Here is a 12410-nt window from a genome sequence, read left to right as displayed (position 1 = left end):
ACTCCCAGCCGACTTCCGCCGCGAACCGCAGCTTGGATTTGGCGGATGAGCCCCAAGAAAACTCCACCGCGACTTGATCAGGAGTTTCCCGATCCGCCAAAACGAAGCCACAGTCGCATCGATTGGGAGCCATATCCACACCTCAGCTGCCGGAGTGGAGAACCACCCACCTCTGTCTTCCTCTTGCAGATCCAAAGCCTACATGAAAGCGCCGCCCTCCTTACCTGTCATTCGAAACCAAACCCATCCCGCAAAGCAGCGTCTCGGCTGGAGTGAGAAGAACCCTCACCACTCATCTAGAGCCACCAAACCCCCCGGAAGAAGAAGACCGACACACTAAGATTCCATACCAGATCCGCTAGCTCTGACCACGGATTCAATGCCGTCCTCAAGCATTTGCACCGAACCTTCACCAGCAGCCGCCACCAGAGGAATCTTGGCTTCACGCGCCGGGAAAGAGCTATGACAGAAGGAACAAGGAAAGAGCTAGTTTTCACAAAAAGGATAATTTCGTTTGTCTATTAAAGATATTCTCTTACTAGCGTGGTACAAAATGTTATACATTAACCAAGATTTATAAGTAATTTAGTAAAGCTTCAATGAACGAATATAGTTTTTTTCCCCTTCAATAAATGAGAACGGATATAGTTGGTGAGATAGATCATATTATATTTTAGCGAAAACATAAAAAAGAGATAGATCATATCATTTTTCTATGATGCACCTTTCTAAAGAAAAGAGCTAGTCACAGTTTTCGTTTGTTTAGATAAATCATATCGTTCTTTTCTAATTAGAGCCAAATAATGGGTTAATGTCTCAACATTCAAAACTTCATTCACAGCAGGCTCAATATTGTTAGAGAGTATTTTTCATATATAGAAGATATATGCATGGCCTCCTATAAAGTCCGTTGCCTAAGTGCATTTGAAGTTTTGTGCTGTCTGCTCGATCGTCTTTATCTTTAGAACATTCGAATTGAGCTAATCCTAAACCACCAAGTCGTCCTCCTAATTAATTATCGTATACAATCAACAAGTGTCTTGATGACCAATTTTTTTTATTTTAAAAGAGTTTTCTATTCCCTCGTGGTTAGTTTTAGTTACCATCTCACGAGAGTGTAGTTGTGATGATCGTACCGAATACGGTCTATATTGACATCTAGATGCATTTATATACAGGACTAAATTGTTGTAATTTGACAAAATCTCAATCGCAGTTCGATCAAAAAAGAAAGTTGGAGATTTGTGGGAGTTAATTTAACAGCACCATTATCATTTTGAAGTGAAGCTAAAACTAGACTAGTAGAGTCGATAAATATTAACCAATAAACCTGAGGCTTTTACAAGATTTGAGTAAAGAAAAAAACTAAGCAAGTCCTAGTGGAAGTCTCCACACAATGTTTTGTGCTTTTTAACTCGAGAATCTGAATTCTGACCTTCACAATTTGAAAACCAATCAAACCTATCATTCTTCTTTACCTCAGAGAATAAACATAACTCTTCTTGGTTTCTTCTCGGGTAAGCCCGACTAGATCCGACATCTATTCTTTTCGAGGGTTCTGAAGATATACCAAGCCTCAAGGACAAATCACACATCCTCTCTGTTGCTTCTTCTGGGGGTTTTATACCAATAGGCATGCCAATGATTATGGGCGTCTCAGGGACTCTAATAGACATGTCCACTTGCTGAGTCTGATGATTACCTCCATAATACAAAGGATAGACCGAACCCAAATTGACTGGAGCAGGAGCAGTAGTAGGAGCAGGAGCAGTGCTATTACCTTGTCTTATTGCCAATGGCTTTTGATGCATCTGCATGGATTCATGTAGAAACGGGTAACCGCGAGGTGCAGCTACACGCTTGTTGCTGTTATCATCATGTACATCCACTGGGATCGCAGCAGCTTGAGCGGTATGAATTGGTTTAGTGGATGGTTTCTGAGCTTGCTGATGATGATAGTCATGATGGTATGGCGGCTCGTTAGGCGATGCAGAAACCGGTTCCTGGATTTTTGGACCGAGGTAAGTCCTTATGTTACTATGTCGTTGGCTTCTTGAAGCTCTTACAGCAATGCATCCCAGGTTAAGAGCAGCTATAACCATAGCCACACAAAAAACCGCATTAAAACACATAATAAACAGTAACAAAGCACAACTCTTTTAGAAGTTCAATTCATAAATTCAGCAGCTTTTGAACAAGTTGGTTCCAATCTCAACCTCACTGTGACAAGATTACTAACTTCTACGCAGTTTCAATAAGCGATTCAAAATGCATAAGCTTCAACTAGAACTAATGAAACAGTTAAAAGAAGAGGCAAGAACAAAAAAAAAAGAACAATACCTTCAACACAAGGAGGCAAAAGAGGACCAGTTTCAGTGCTCTCATCTCTTCTAATAATAGTATCAATGGCATCATTTACTCTATTCCACATAGTATCAGCATCTGTATACTCTTCCTAATGGAAACCGAAATCCAAAGTCAGGATTTGGCTTTGATGAAACTGAAAACAAACCATAAAGAGAGAAGAAATCTAATTAGAAACCTCGGAATTGGCTTTAGAGTACATGATCTCCTCAGCTTTTAACACAACCACAGGGAGCTTCTCCTGCCACTCCTTGTTCTTCCTTGTGGCCGCACTGTGTGCTTCCATGGCAAGCCTGCAACAACAACAAAAAAAAAAAAACCCCAAAATTATGAAACAGAACAATAAAAGATAGAAACCCTAAGAGAGACTATGGTGGCTTGAGTGAAACAAACCTGAAAATCTGACGGATAATGGAACCACGAATAGGTTGATGACGATCACTATGCCAAGCTCGTTTCACACACTCGTAAGGTCTTGGTCCTGGCCTCGGCATCTTTACTCCTTCTTCTTTAAAACTCGAAATTAGCTTCTTCCTCACAACACTAAAGCAGTGACACACTTTAAGCAACGAGTCACTCACTCAAATCAAACAAAATCGGTCAAAATCTCCGGCGTGTTTTGGGATCAGTGAGTTCCGGAGTACGAGTCGTTCAATGGTGTGTGTGGAAAACCAAAAAAAAAAAAAAAAACAGAAACCTAGAAAATCTCTAGGGACCGATCCAAGGAAACAGATCTGAAGCTTTGAAGCTCTGAATCGTTTGGGAAACTCGTCTTCTTAAGCTCGTACCGGGTCACATCTCCATCACCGTTGAGGAATCTCCGATTTGTTGTAAGCTAGTTAGCTACCAAGTCGCCATCGTCGCCGTTTCTGGAAATGGAAACGGTGTTGTGTTGTGTTGTGTGATGTGATTAATTGATTCGGGACCGCTTCTCTAAAACGAACCAGTTTTGTTCTTTTACTATTATACCCCTCTTGTACTTAAAACTGTCCTTTGTTTGTTTCCTTCAAATTGAAGAAGACCGAAATTAGATTTATAAAACCGGAATTGAATCAACCGGGTTTTGGATTTTTGTTTATAAGGAAACGACAGCGTTTTAAGTTTGTGTCTACCACTTGTGATTGATTTGAGAAATCTGGATTCGTCTCCATTAAAACATCTCTGACATCGATCTCCATCTCTCTCTCTCTCTCTCTCTCCGTCGACCCTCGTTGTAAAGATGAAAGCTTTTTACGTATTCGTCGTCTCTCTTCTTCTCACCTTGAATTATAGGGTTCGTTTTTACTTTTTATTCCTGTTCTCAACTCTTTCTTACGTAATTTTGCTTTTGTACATATGAGACTTATGGATCTGACTTGTTTTATGAATTGGATCGATGTTTGTGGATAGGGAGAAGCCAATGGTTCTGTTTTCTTCATTGATGGATCCAATAACCAATATCTTCGTCCACGATCGTCCAACGAGGTAATGGTTCTCCTCCCAATATAAGTGGACGAGCGATTTGGTGATTTTGTATGTCTATCTGAGATCGTTTCTGGAAAATGAGTTTACGGGTTAAGTTTCATTCGGTATAGGTTTTGTTTAGAGTAATTGTTTCTCTCGTTTGTGGGTGTAGATCAGGTCAATATAGTCTTACAATTCTGAAGTTTTCTTGTATGGTTTTGTTTCTTTTGTGGCTATTGATGAGAGATCAATGGAATATGAATAGTACTCAAGTTTGTGACTTTATGACAAGAAGTTAATCTTTTTTTTTTCCTTGAATTGAAATCTACAGGCGCTTCCTATGTCGCCCTTTGAAATATCTGCAGCAGTGTCTGCTTTGTTAGGTTTTGCACCTTCAGCAACTTTGACTGCTGATGGCTCATCCAAGGTTTTTGAGTGTTCTAGTAAAGTTTGCTCTTTTTTTTTTCGTGGGTTAAGTTGTGTAATTCATCATCTATGTGTTTTGCATTTTGTTATAGCTAAACAAGATTCTAAAACCTAATCCATTTGAGAGGCCTCAGGCTGCTTTTGTGCTAGAAATCGCTGGAGCTGATGGTATGGGAATAAAACACTGGAAAGCTTTAGTTTTCTCACATGAACGAAAATTTTAAAACTGTAAAATATTCAAGTGTTTATCTTTTACTTGCAGATGCGCTTGTGGGAACCAACCCTAGTCATTCTTTCTTGGGCAATGCCATAAGGAGCAATATAAAGTCTGACTCATACAAAAATGATATTGAACTCTCAGGTGCCATGATAGCTTGAGTAGCAAAACTATCTAATGAGCATTACTAGTTTCTAATTTTTTTTTCATTTGGGTTGAGTCTTGTTTTGGATATATTCTGACAATCTTTTCATAATTCTGCAGACAGTGAAGTGGTTGTTGTGTCTGTCAATGAACCTTCATCTGACGTGACTGACGAGGACATTAATGATTTTGTAAGTTAACAGCACCTGTCATTCTAAGTGCAAACACACTATTGTTTTCTTTGTTAATTTTAACGGGACCACCAATTAACTGTGTGGTATAAAATCCTTAGGCATATTGGTTGGGTGGATCATATGTTGCTGGCTCTACTGAACCATTGTCTGGATTGTTGAGTATCTCTCTGGCTGGGGGTGCTAGTGTCGAGTTCAATTTACAAAAGGTAATATCCTTAACTTCATCAAATTGTAGGATTTTACATTGGAGATGTTCCTGCATTGCCTCTAGATATTGTGATTTCTGTAAGAAGAAGGCATATGAATATTGTTATCCTGTGCAGGAAGCAGAGAGGAAATTTGTATTGAACCTTTTGGGTCTATATCAGAATATCAGACGGGCTGTCAGCGTTCATGATGATTTATCTCATGGTATTGAGAGAACTGCTGAATTAACAGTTGGACGCTTTGGTGGTATCGATGTAAGGGCATTCATTTTTCATTGTTCTGTTTTCTTCCTGTTTTCTTAGTGTCTTAGTTTTGATATATGTATATTGGAGGGTGGGAAGCTCAATGTATACGTTAATATATCCTCCTTTAAATCTCTGGAAAATTTATGACATTTCCATTGTCCCGTATTGGTTGTTAGTTGTGCACTATTTTCCGGCTACTCCTGCTTAGCTATTTTAAGAATAATAGAGAATTCGAAACTGAATCATGATATGATTTCAGGGAACTGGAAGTTTTTTTAGTTGGTTGTAGTTGTTTAAACTATCTTTCTCCTTGTTGTATCCAAAGGATCGTAAGACAGTAAGACTAGTAAGGACCTCGTAATGAGTTTATCTTTTTAACTGCCTTATCAATGATTTGGTCTCTTACGTGATCAAAGCATTAATAAACGTGACAGCTTGTAGACTTTGCTGCCACTTTAAGTTAATTAACATTGAAAAGTCTTATTGTTCAACCATCTTGCTATTGTATTTGTCTTTTGTGTTTTTTTTGCAGACCTTGTCAATGTCTGATATCATTTATTACTCTCTGTCTCTGTGGAAATTACAGGCTTTAGCACAGGAGTATGGACAAGGTATGGCTAAGCAAGGGATGAGTGTCTTGCTTGCCACCCTATCAAAGCTATTTGAACTGTTGGAGACATCTCATAAAGGTGAGTTGTCTCTATGATTTAATAAACTCGTCTTTAAAGATATGTCTTAGAAAGTAGTTCAAGATGGTGGACTCTTAGACTGAAAACTTTTCAACGGAAACATGTCTCTTTTTCTTAACTGTATTTTAAGTAAGCTTAGAGATTTGTGGGATCTTACAGGCCAAATTGTTGGGGTGATCGTCCTTGATGAGAGAGTAAATCAAGTTTCAGAAAATCTTCTGAGCATTGGGTCTTCTCGTTCATCTGCACGCTCAATGGCGGAAGTAGAGGGAATCCCACGTCCAGCCATTATCGCTCAAGTTTTACTTGTTAGGCTGACTCTTGCATGGTTGACCGGAATAATTCTTCTCATTGCAACTATCCTTGGGGTAAGATCACATGCCTTCTATCAGTTAACTACTACCAAGCAGATTCTTTGGTCAATGTAGTACAGTTGTATCTTTCCACCTAAAGTGGCCTGCCAAAGAATTCTCGTAGTTTGTATATTATCTTCGTAGCTGAACACTGAACGTATTAAGTTGTTGGAAGTTGACATGCTTATCATGGTGGTTGCAGGTGTACTTCCTTATGTACATGCCTTTGACGAAGGATACACTGTTATATTCAAACGTGAAACTTGATTAAGACATGAAATGGAGAGCTTCAAAACGGCAACCGGACACCGATTCTGTCTCCAGGTCGTTCGTTTACATCTTTTTGTGTGTATCTAAGCCGTGTTTCTCAACTGGCCGCATTTGAAACCAGTATCGTTTGAATGTTTTAAGAGAAGGATGAAACTTTTAGTGGCCAGAGCAGTTGATGTGTTGTGTATATTGCCATATTGGTTGCATTCTCTACTTATAATTATTTTCTTTGTTACTACATACATTTGAATGTCAGTCCTATTAATAAAGAATACTTTGGACACTTCATGTAATCTTACGTTTCATGAAAGAGCTTTTTTGATCATGGAACCCGAAATCCCCGACATGGCGTTGCCTTCATTCAGATAAAACATACCAAACCAATTGAGGTATTCAGAGTTTCTGGGTTTGTAGTGAGGTGGTTTGAATAAGTTGCAATATCTTTGTAATCTGTTATTAAATTAAACTAGTGTTAAGAAACTAATTTAAAAGAAATTTCGAGATAATTAAGTTCCACTAGCAATAAGAAAAGAAGTTGTGTGTTTCTCAAGTTAAGTAGATGTATGAAGAGAAACCTCAACAAACAAACAAAAAATACAAATCATTTATTGGGGACATGAGTATGAGGAAACTCATGTTTTTGTCTGACTCTATGATCAAACTAAGTATACCGAGTTTTCCTGCTATCGTCTCTTTAGGTTTTTGCGGTTCATAAATTCGTCTTAGGTTTGGCTTTGTAGGCAATGCGTCTGGTCACACTGCGCATTGTCACAAATTCCTCTGCAGAAGATGGATGTATCCCAACCTGTGTTTGTTCACAGAGCAAATTTGATTATTAGTTAGAGAAATGTTTGGACTTCTTTTTCTAGAAATGTTTTCCAGGAAGACTCTACTTACCGTGCTGTCGAATTGTGCTTTAGTTGCTCCACACTTAAGCGCAATTGCAATCCCCTGCATTGAGCATAAGACACCAAGTAATCAAACTCAAATCGATTACAAACTTTAAAATTATCTTTGTAAGGTCCAATACTTCTAAAAGCTCAAATCATGTTCTCTTCTACCCTGAATCTCGTAGATGGGTTAGAAGGAAGAATTTTTCCTTGCTTTCAGAACCTTAAGAGAGTCGTCGTCTTAAATTTACCTAAATCATTTTAGCTACCCCATATACGATTTTTGAAAGTTACAAGTTTACACTATATGGTGGTAGGAATATACTCATGCACCACTCACACTCTGAAGGAATAAAATGAAAGTAGAAGCTATTATTTAGGAAAACTTGCCTGCATGATTTCAGCTGCATCAGGACCGCACATGGATGCTCCAATAACCTTATCAGTCTTCTCATCAACTATTAGTTTCATCAATGTCTTTTCCTGCCGTCTATCACAAATAGAAAATGTGTTTAGATTAAAGAGAGGGATAGAGTCCTCAAAAGAGTGATCAGGTGCAAGCATGTTGAAGAATCAGGAAACGATTCTACAAAATGAAATCAAGAACTGTGTGGGCCGATATAAGGATTTTTCAAAAATCAGAATTTTCGATGCTTGCATACCCAGAGATGGTGTTCTTCATGGGATTAAAGCCTGAGGTGAAAACCAGAATATCACCGGTTGCTTGTTCCACTGCTTCTTCTTCGCTGAGACCCACCACAGCTAGTGGTGGTATGCTGGTAAACAGAAGAAAAAAAAAGTGAAACCTTCATAAATACTTCAGATTGAATTGGGATACCACTGTGAAAACATATGCCAAAATAAAAGACGATTTGTGGAGTACTTTCAATTCTTTATAGTTTCAGATAGTAATAGAGAACGAGAGATTGTTTTGGTATACAGTACATATAATTTAAGCCCTCATTACAGTAAAGAGGCAACCAGTGTCTGCAATATGACACAAATTAAAACTAAAATTTCCTCCAATCAGAAAAATGCTTACCAAAATACAGCACAGGCAACGTTGCTGTAGTCTGCTTTAGTAGGCTTCCCACCAAAAACAGTGTTCTGCAAATATCAGAACAATCCCACTTAACAAATGCATTACATAATTAGACATTCCCAAACAAAAAAAAGCTGAAACATTTGGTGGTGGAACAACTCTCGGATGGTTTGTGTAAACTATAAGTGCAAGATACGAGGCACGTACCGCAAAGCAGCTGGCCTCCATTAACGCTACAGGTGTAAGGTTAATTCGGTTTGTGGCATCTCCCACAGCCCATATGCTTGGTATGTTAGTGCGTGAGTACTCATCAACCTGAGGATAATGTAGCGAATTAGTAGCTGCAAGAGTAAATATAATATCCGCAGCAATAGGAATTTTATTACAACCTTCACAGCTCCAGCCTGATCAAGTTCAACACCAACAGCTTCTAAATTTAATCTCTTGGTATTAGGATTCCTGCCTGTAGCAAATATGAGCAAAAGATAAATTTGAAAAATATGATCAAAGGGAGGAAGCAAAACACAAACATTCAAGGATTGGAAAAGCAGAATAAAAGAAAACTATTGTTCCATAAACCCAAAAGCCACGCAGATGAATATGTATTAAAGTAGAAGAGAACAGAGATAGAACTACTCTATTATAATCAAATAGAAATTTGAGAATCAGATTATAATAAAAAATTACCAGTAGCAAAAAGTACGACATCTGCCACAAATTCTTCTCCATGAGACGATATGACTTTGATCCCATCATCTGTTTTTATCAACTAAATTGATATTGTATGTTCAGTAAAGGATGATCCCATAACAGTGAAAGGAACTATATATCCTCTATAGTAGAGACATAAAAAGCAACGAACATATTCAGATACCTGAGTCAAACTTGTTTGCGGATGCAGATTAATGCCCCTTCCTTCAAGATTTCTAGCAACTAGTGCCCTCATTTCGTCATCAAAACCCCTGAAAAGGTAAAATTTTAGAGAGAAAAAAAGCCCAAGAAAAATGAATGAACTATCAGTAATTTGACATAATTTGACCGAGAGCCAAACATAAGGAAGGACTTGTATCACGTGACAAAAGAGGGATGGTTGGTATTTTGTGACTGACAGAAAGTAAAATCGCACCTTAATGGAAGTTCCTTCCTGAAGAATAAATCTACTGTAGCTCCCATTCCACGCCATATTGATGCAAACTCCACAGCAATGTACCTAATTAACAAATAAATAGAAAAAAGGATTAAACTATTGAAACGACAGCCATGCTTGGTACATCAGAAGGAAAGCATTGAGGAAGACATTACCCTCCTCCAAGCACAACAACACGCTTAGGAAATTCTTCCAAGCTTAAAGCTTCATCTGATGTAATAGCCAGCTCCTATAAAAGACAATTTATGTACATAAATCAGTAGACGTTCCCTACATAAGATTTTATAGTTTTTTTCTCGCAGACTAATTTTACAAGAAATCATATTGCAAACATACAGATGTATCTGTTATTCCTATTAAAATCTTTCCAAACTTACTTCGAGTATAATGATTTCATAAATACCAAGCAAATCACCCTATTGTACACAAAAAATAAACATGAACACAGAACTTACATGTCCAGGAATATTAGGCTTCTGTGCCCGACTGCCAGTGGCAATCAATATGTGCTTTGCGGTATAGCTTATTTTCGTGCCATCTATTTGTCTCACCTCCACATCATTGGGACCGACTATTCTGCCTTCACCTTCATACAATTTCACTGCAGCATTTGCCAATAGCCGCTTGTAAATATTATTCAGTCTTAGGATCTCATCAGTCTGCACATAAGGAATTAAAGAGAGTTAATTGATAATTTATGATGAAAGTTTTCACATCACCAAGATATCTAATGTATACTGAACACAATAGAAAAAATATTTAGCATGTTATAATCGGTTCCCACCATTTAACTTTCATACTTGACCAAAAATAATATAAGTATCTTCAGGAGTTTTGAAAGTTTCTCTTTGTGAGAGATCTAACACGCTATACTGCTATATTACCACCAAACCATCCAAAAAGTTAACCCCAAAAATCACTTGTCTTCAAAAAATTTCATCATATGACCTTAACAACTTACAGAATAAAGGGAGCCAGTCCAGCATTTACAGAGAAAGTGATAATGCTAATATTTTTTTAAGTGAAAGTGTATCATGACATTAAACCCGTGTAAAATATTTTACACAGTTCATAAAATATTAGAAACAATAAGGCATTGTAGTAATTCCTGCATACCTTCTTTTGCAAAAGCTTCTTCCATGTGAAGTCAACATTCTCATTTATTTCCCACCCGTAGTTTTTAGCATCCTGCCAGCAGACAACCACAATACACATCGTCAAATACAATTTTCTCTCACTTTACATGACTAAGGATTTATTTTCTTCTAACCAAACTGTTAATAGAACAACATATAGCCTAAAAAGATAATGAACAGCAATACAAATGTAAAAATAATGATAGGGAAAATGACTAATTAGGAACTTTTCCCTTACAGCTAAAAGAAAGACGCTGAAATGGCAATTAAAAGGAAACAGTGGTTCTTACCTCAAGTTCACCACCGTAAGTTGCCCCATATACCAGAATCTTTTTGGGAACACAACCACGGATAACACAGCTGAAAAACACCAACAAAAATATAAGATTGCGTATAAAAGATGCCAGAACTAGCTGATGGAGGAAAAGATAAGAAAAGCCCTATCTAACACAACATTTAAACAAGTTTCTTTTAAAAAAAAGTTTCACCCCAATGTAACAGAAGAGCTCCATATAACGATAAGCAACTATATAGTTCATGCATTAACCAAGAAAGCAGAGCTAGCATATATGGATAGCAAACAACTTACGTTCCACCAACTCCTCCAATCTCCTCTGAACTAATAGGGTGAAATGGAAGCTCACAAATACCCACCTACAAACATTTGATACAGAGAACAACAACACCACATTAACAAAAGAAGATATCATCACATACATAACACAAAAGAGACCAGAATCAAACAACCGAAACGGAACACTGCAAAGTAAAAGATGTCAAAGATACAAATTCCATTTTGGGGAGACAACAGGCATACAAAAAGAAATATACACAGACTAAATGTTTCAGGATCTAAAAGAGAATCAATTCACCTTAGCGCCTTGATTAGCCGAAAACCTAGCCGCACGAACACCACCACTCCCGGCACCGATTACAAACAAATCGAAATCATAGTTTGCTTCCTCAGCCGTCGCCTTATCAACCTCTCCATCAACAAGCATCTTCCTCGCCATAATTGTACAGAATCACAAATCCAAACTGAACACACACACACACACAAAAAAACCAAATCGATGATCAATCAACAACACGAAATGAGAAAAAAAAAAAAAAAGGAAATAAAAAGAAGAAACACAGCGAATCTCGAATCAGTATAATAAACCCGATCGAGAGGAGGTTGTGTATGATGATGATGAAATCGTTTGATGAATCTCAAAGAAGAAGAAGACGCAGTGGAGAGAAGTGTACCTTAAAGCGATGGGGGAGTAAGAAGAGAACACTAATAAAAAAAGATCCAAAGAGGAGAAAGAACACAGACAGATACGGTGAGGAGCCAAATAAACCAAAATGATTGTGTTGGTTATGTTAAAGTAAGTAAAATCGGATCTGTTTAATTTAAAGGTTAGTGATCAGATCACACGACGAAATGGGTTTTTAATTAATACTGCGTCAAAAAATTTTAATTTTTGAACCATTGATTGATTTTTATTTTTCAATCGTTCATACTTTTATGATGACGTGGAATTTACATGGGATTTTTTTTTTTTTTTTTTTTTGTTATTAGTAGTATTAAATACCAACTTAGTGCTCCCTACGAAACATATGCTAAGCTATTGAAAGCGACTTTTATTTAAAGGAAGAAT

General features: G+C 37.5%; 3 protein-coding genes across 5 annotated transcripts; 1 reads left to right on the top strand and 2 right to left on the bottom strand.

Annotated features, from left to right (window-relative positions):
- Positions 1–1251: 1251 nt before the first annotated feature.
- On the bottom strand, positions 1252–3309 carry LOC104766324 (uncharacterized). Of its 2 annotated transcripts, none has more exons than XM_010490190.3 (4): positions 2758–3309; positions 2543–2657; positions 2341–2455; positions 1252–2092 (listed from the first exon to the last, which is right to left on the bottom strand). In XM_010490190.3, the coding sequence occupies exons 1-4, from the start codon at positions 2856–2858 to the stop codon at positions 1377–1379; spliced, it is 1047 nt and encodes a 348-aa protein (XP_010488492.2). In that variant the 5' UTR covers positions 2859–3309; the 3' UTR covers positions 1252–1376. The 2 variants fall into 2 exon arrangements, with proteins under 2 accessions (XP_010488492.2, XP_087359084.1); XM_087502958.1 differs by having other exon boundaries at positions 2341–2451; positions 2758–3291.
- Positions 3310–3382: 73 nt separating this feature from the next.
- LOC104766323 (uncharacterized) lies at positions 3383–6835 on the top strand. The gene is made up of 11 exons (XM_010490189.3): positions 3383–3637; positions 3754–3828; positions 4139–4234; positions 4326–4401; positions 4496–4594; positions 4715–4785; positions 4887–4994; positions 5112–5249; positions 5827–5929; positions 6089–6297; positions 6485–6835. Exons 1-11 carry the CDS (start codon positions 3584–3586, stop codon positions 6551–6553), a joined length of 1098 nt encoding a protein of 365 aa, XP_010488491.2. The 5' UTR covers positions 3383–3583; the 3' UTR covers positions 6554–6835.
- Positions 6836–7047: 212 nt separating this feature from the next.
- On the bottom strand, positions 7048–12369 carry LOC104766322 (glutathione reductase, cytosolic). Of its 2 annotated transcripts, none has more exons than XM_087502549.1 (17): positions 12016–12369; positions 11640–11805; positions 11357–11421; positions 11058–11127; positions 10748–10819; positions 10087–10290; positions 9787–9860; positions 9611–9694; positions 9359–9446; positions 9172–9253; positions 8874–8947; positions 8692–8799; positions 8485–8549; positions 8105–8218; positions 7833–7932; positions 7450–7503; positions 7048–7357 (listed from the first exon to the last, which is right to left on the bottom strand). In XM_087502549.1, exons 2-17 carry the CDS (start codon positions 11778–11780, stop codon positions 7262–7264), a joined length of 1491 nt encoding a protein of 496 aa, XP_087358675.1. In that variant the 5' UTR covers positions 11781–11805; positions 12016–12369; the 3' UTR covers positions 7048–7261. The 2 variants fall into 2 exon arrangements, with proteins under 2 accessions (XP_087358675.1, XP_087358676.1); XM_087502550.1 differs by having other exon boundaries at positions 11930–12178.
- Between the last annotated feature and the right edge of the window lie 41 nt (positions 12370–12410).

This window comes from Camelina sativa, chromosome 19 (genome assembly GCF_030686135.1).
Source record: "Camelina sativa cultivar CO46 ecotype springtype chromosome 19, ASM3068613v1".
Lineage (NCBI taxonomy): Eukaryota > Viridiplantae > Streptophyta > Magnoliopsida > Brassicales > Brassicaceae > Camelina > Camelina sativa.
This window is presented reverse-complemented; position numbering and strand designations above follow the sequence as displayed.

What these genes read in the sequence shown, in the direction of transcription:
- LOC104766324 (XM_010490190.3), bottom strand. Translation starts at nt 2,858, where the DNA reads ATGCCGAGGCCAGGACCAAGACCTTACGAGTGTGTGAAACGAGCTTGG. An exon ending in ACTCTAAAGCCAATTCCGAG is followed by an intron (nt 2,456 to 2,542) that starts GTTTCTAATTAG and finishes GGTTTCCATTAG; the next exon opens with GAAGAGTATACAGATGCTGA. An exon ending in TTTGCCTCCTTGTGTTGAAG is followed by an intron (nt 2,093 to 2,340) that starts GTATTGTTCTTT and finishes CTATGGTTATAG; the next exon opens with CTGCTCTTAACCTGGGATGC.
- LOC104766323 (XM_010490189.3), top strand. Translation starts at nt 3,584, where the DNA reads ATGAAAGCTTTTTACGTATTCGTCGTCTCTCTTCTTCTCACCTTGAAT. An exon ending in GACGCTTTGGTGGTATCGAT is followed by an intron (nt 5,250 to 5,826) that starts GTAAGGGCATTC and finishes TGGAAATTACAG; the next exon opens with GCTTTAGCACAGGAGTATGG. An exon ending in GTTGGAGACATCTCATAAAG is followed by an intron (nt 5,930 to 6,088) that starts GTGAGTTGTCTC and finishes GGGATCTTACAG; the next exon opens with GCCAAATTGTTGGGGTGATC.
- LOC104766322 (XM_087502549.1), bottom strand. Translation starts at nt 11,780, where the DNA reads ATGGCGAGGAAGATGCTTGTTGATGGAGAGGTTGATAAGGCGACGGCT. An exon ending in AGCCTAATATTCCTGGACAT is followed by an intron (nt 9,861 to 10,086) that starts GTAAGTTCTGTG and finishes TGTCTTTTATAG; the next exon opens with GAGCTGGCTATTACATCAGA. An exon ending in TGTCGTACTTTTTGCTACTG is followed by an intron (nt 8,948 to 9,171) that starts GTAATTTTTTAT and finishes TATTTGCTACAG; the next exon opens with GCAGGAATCCTAATACCAAG.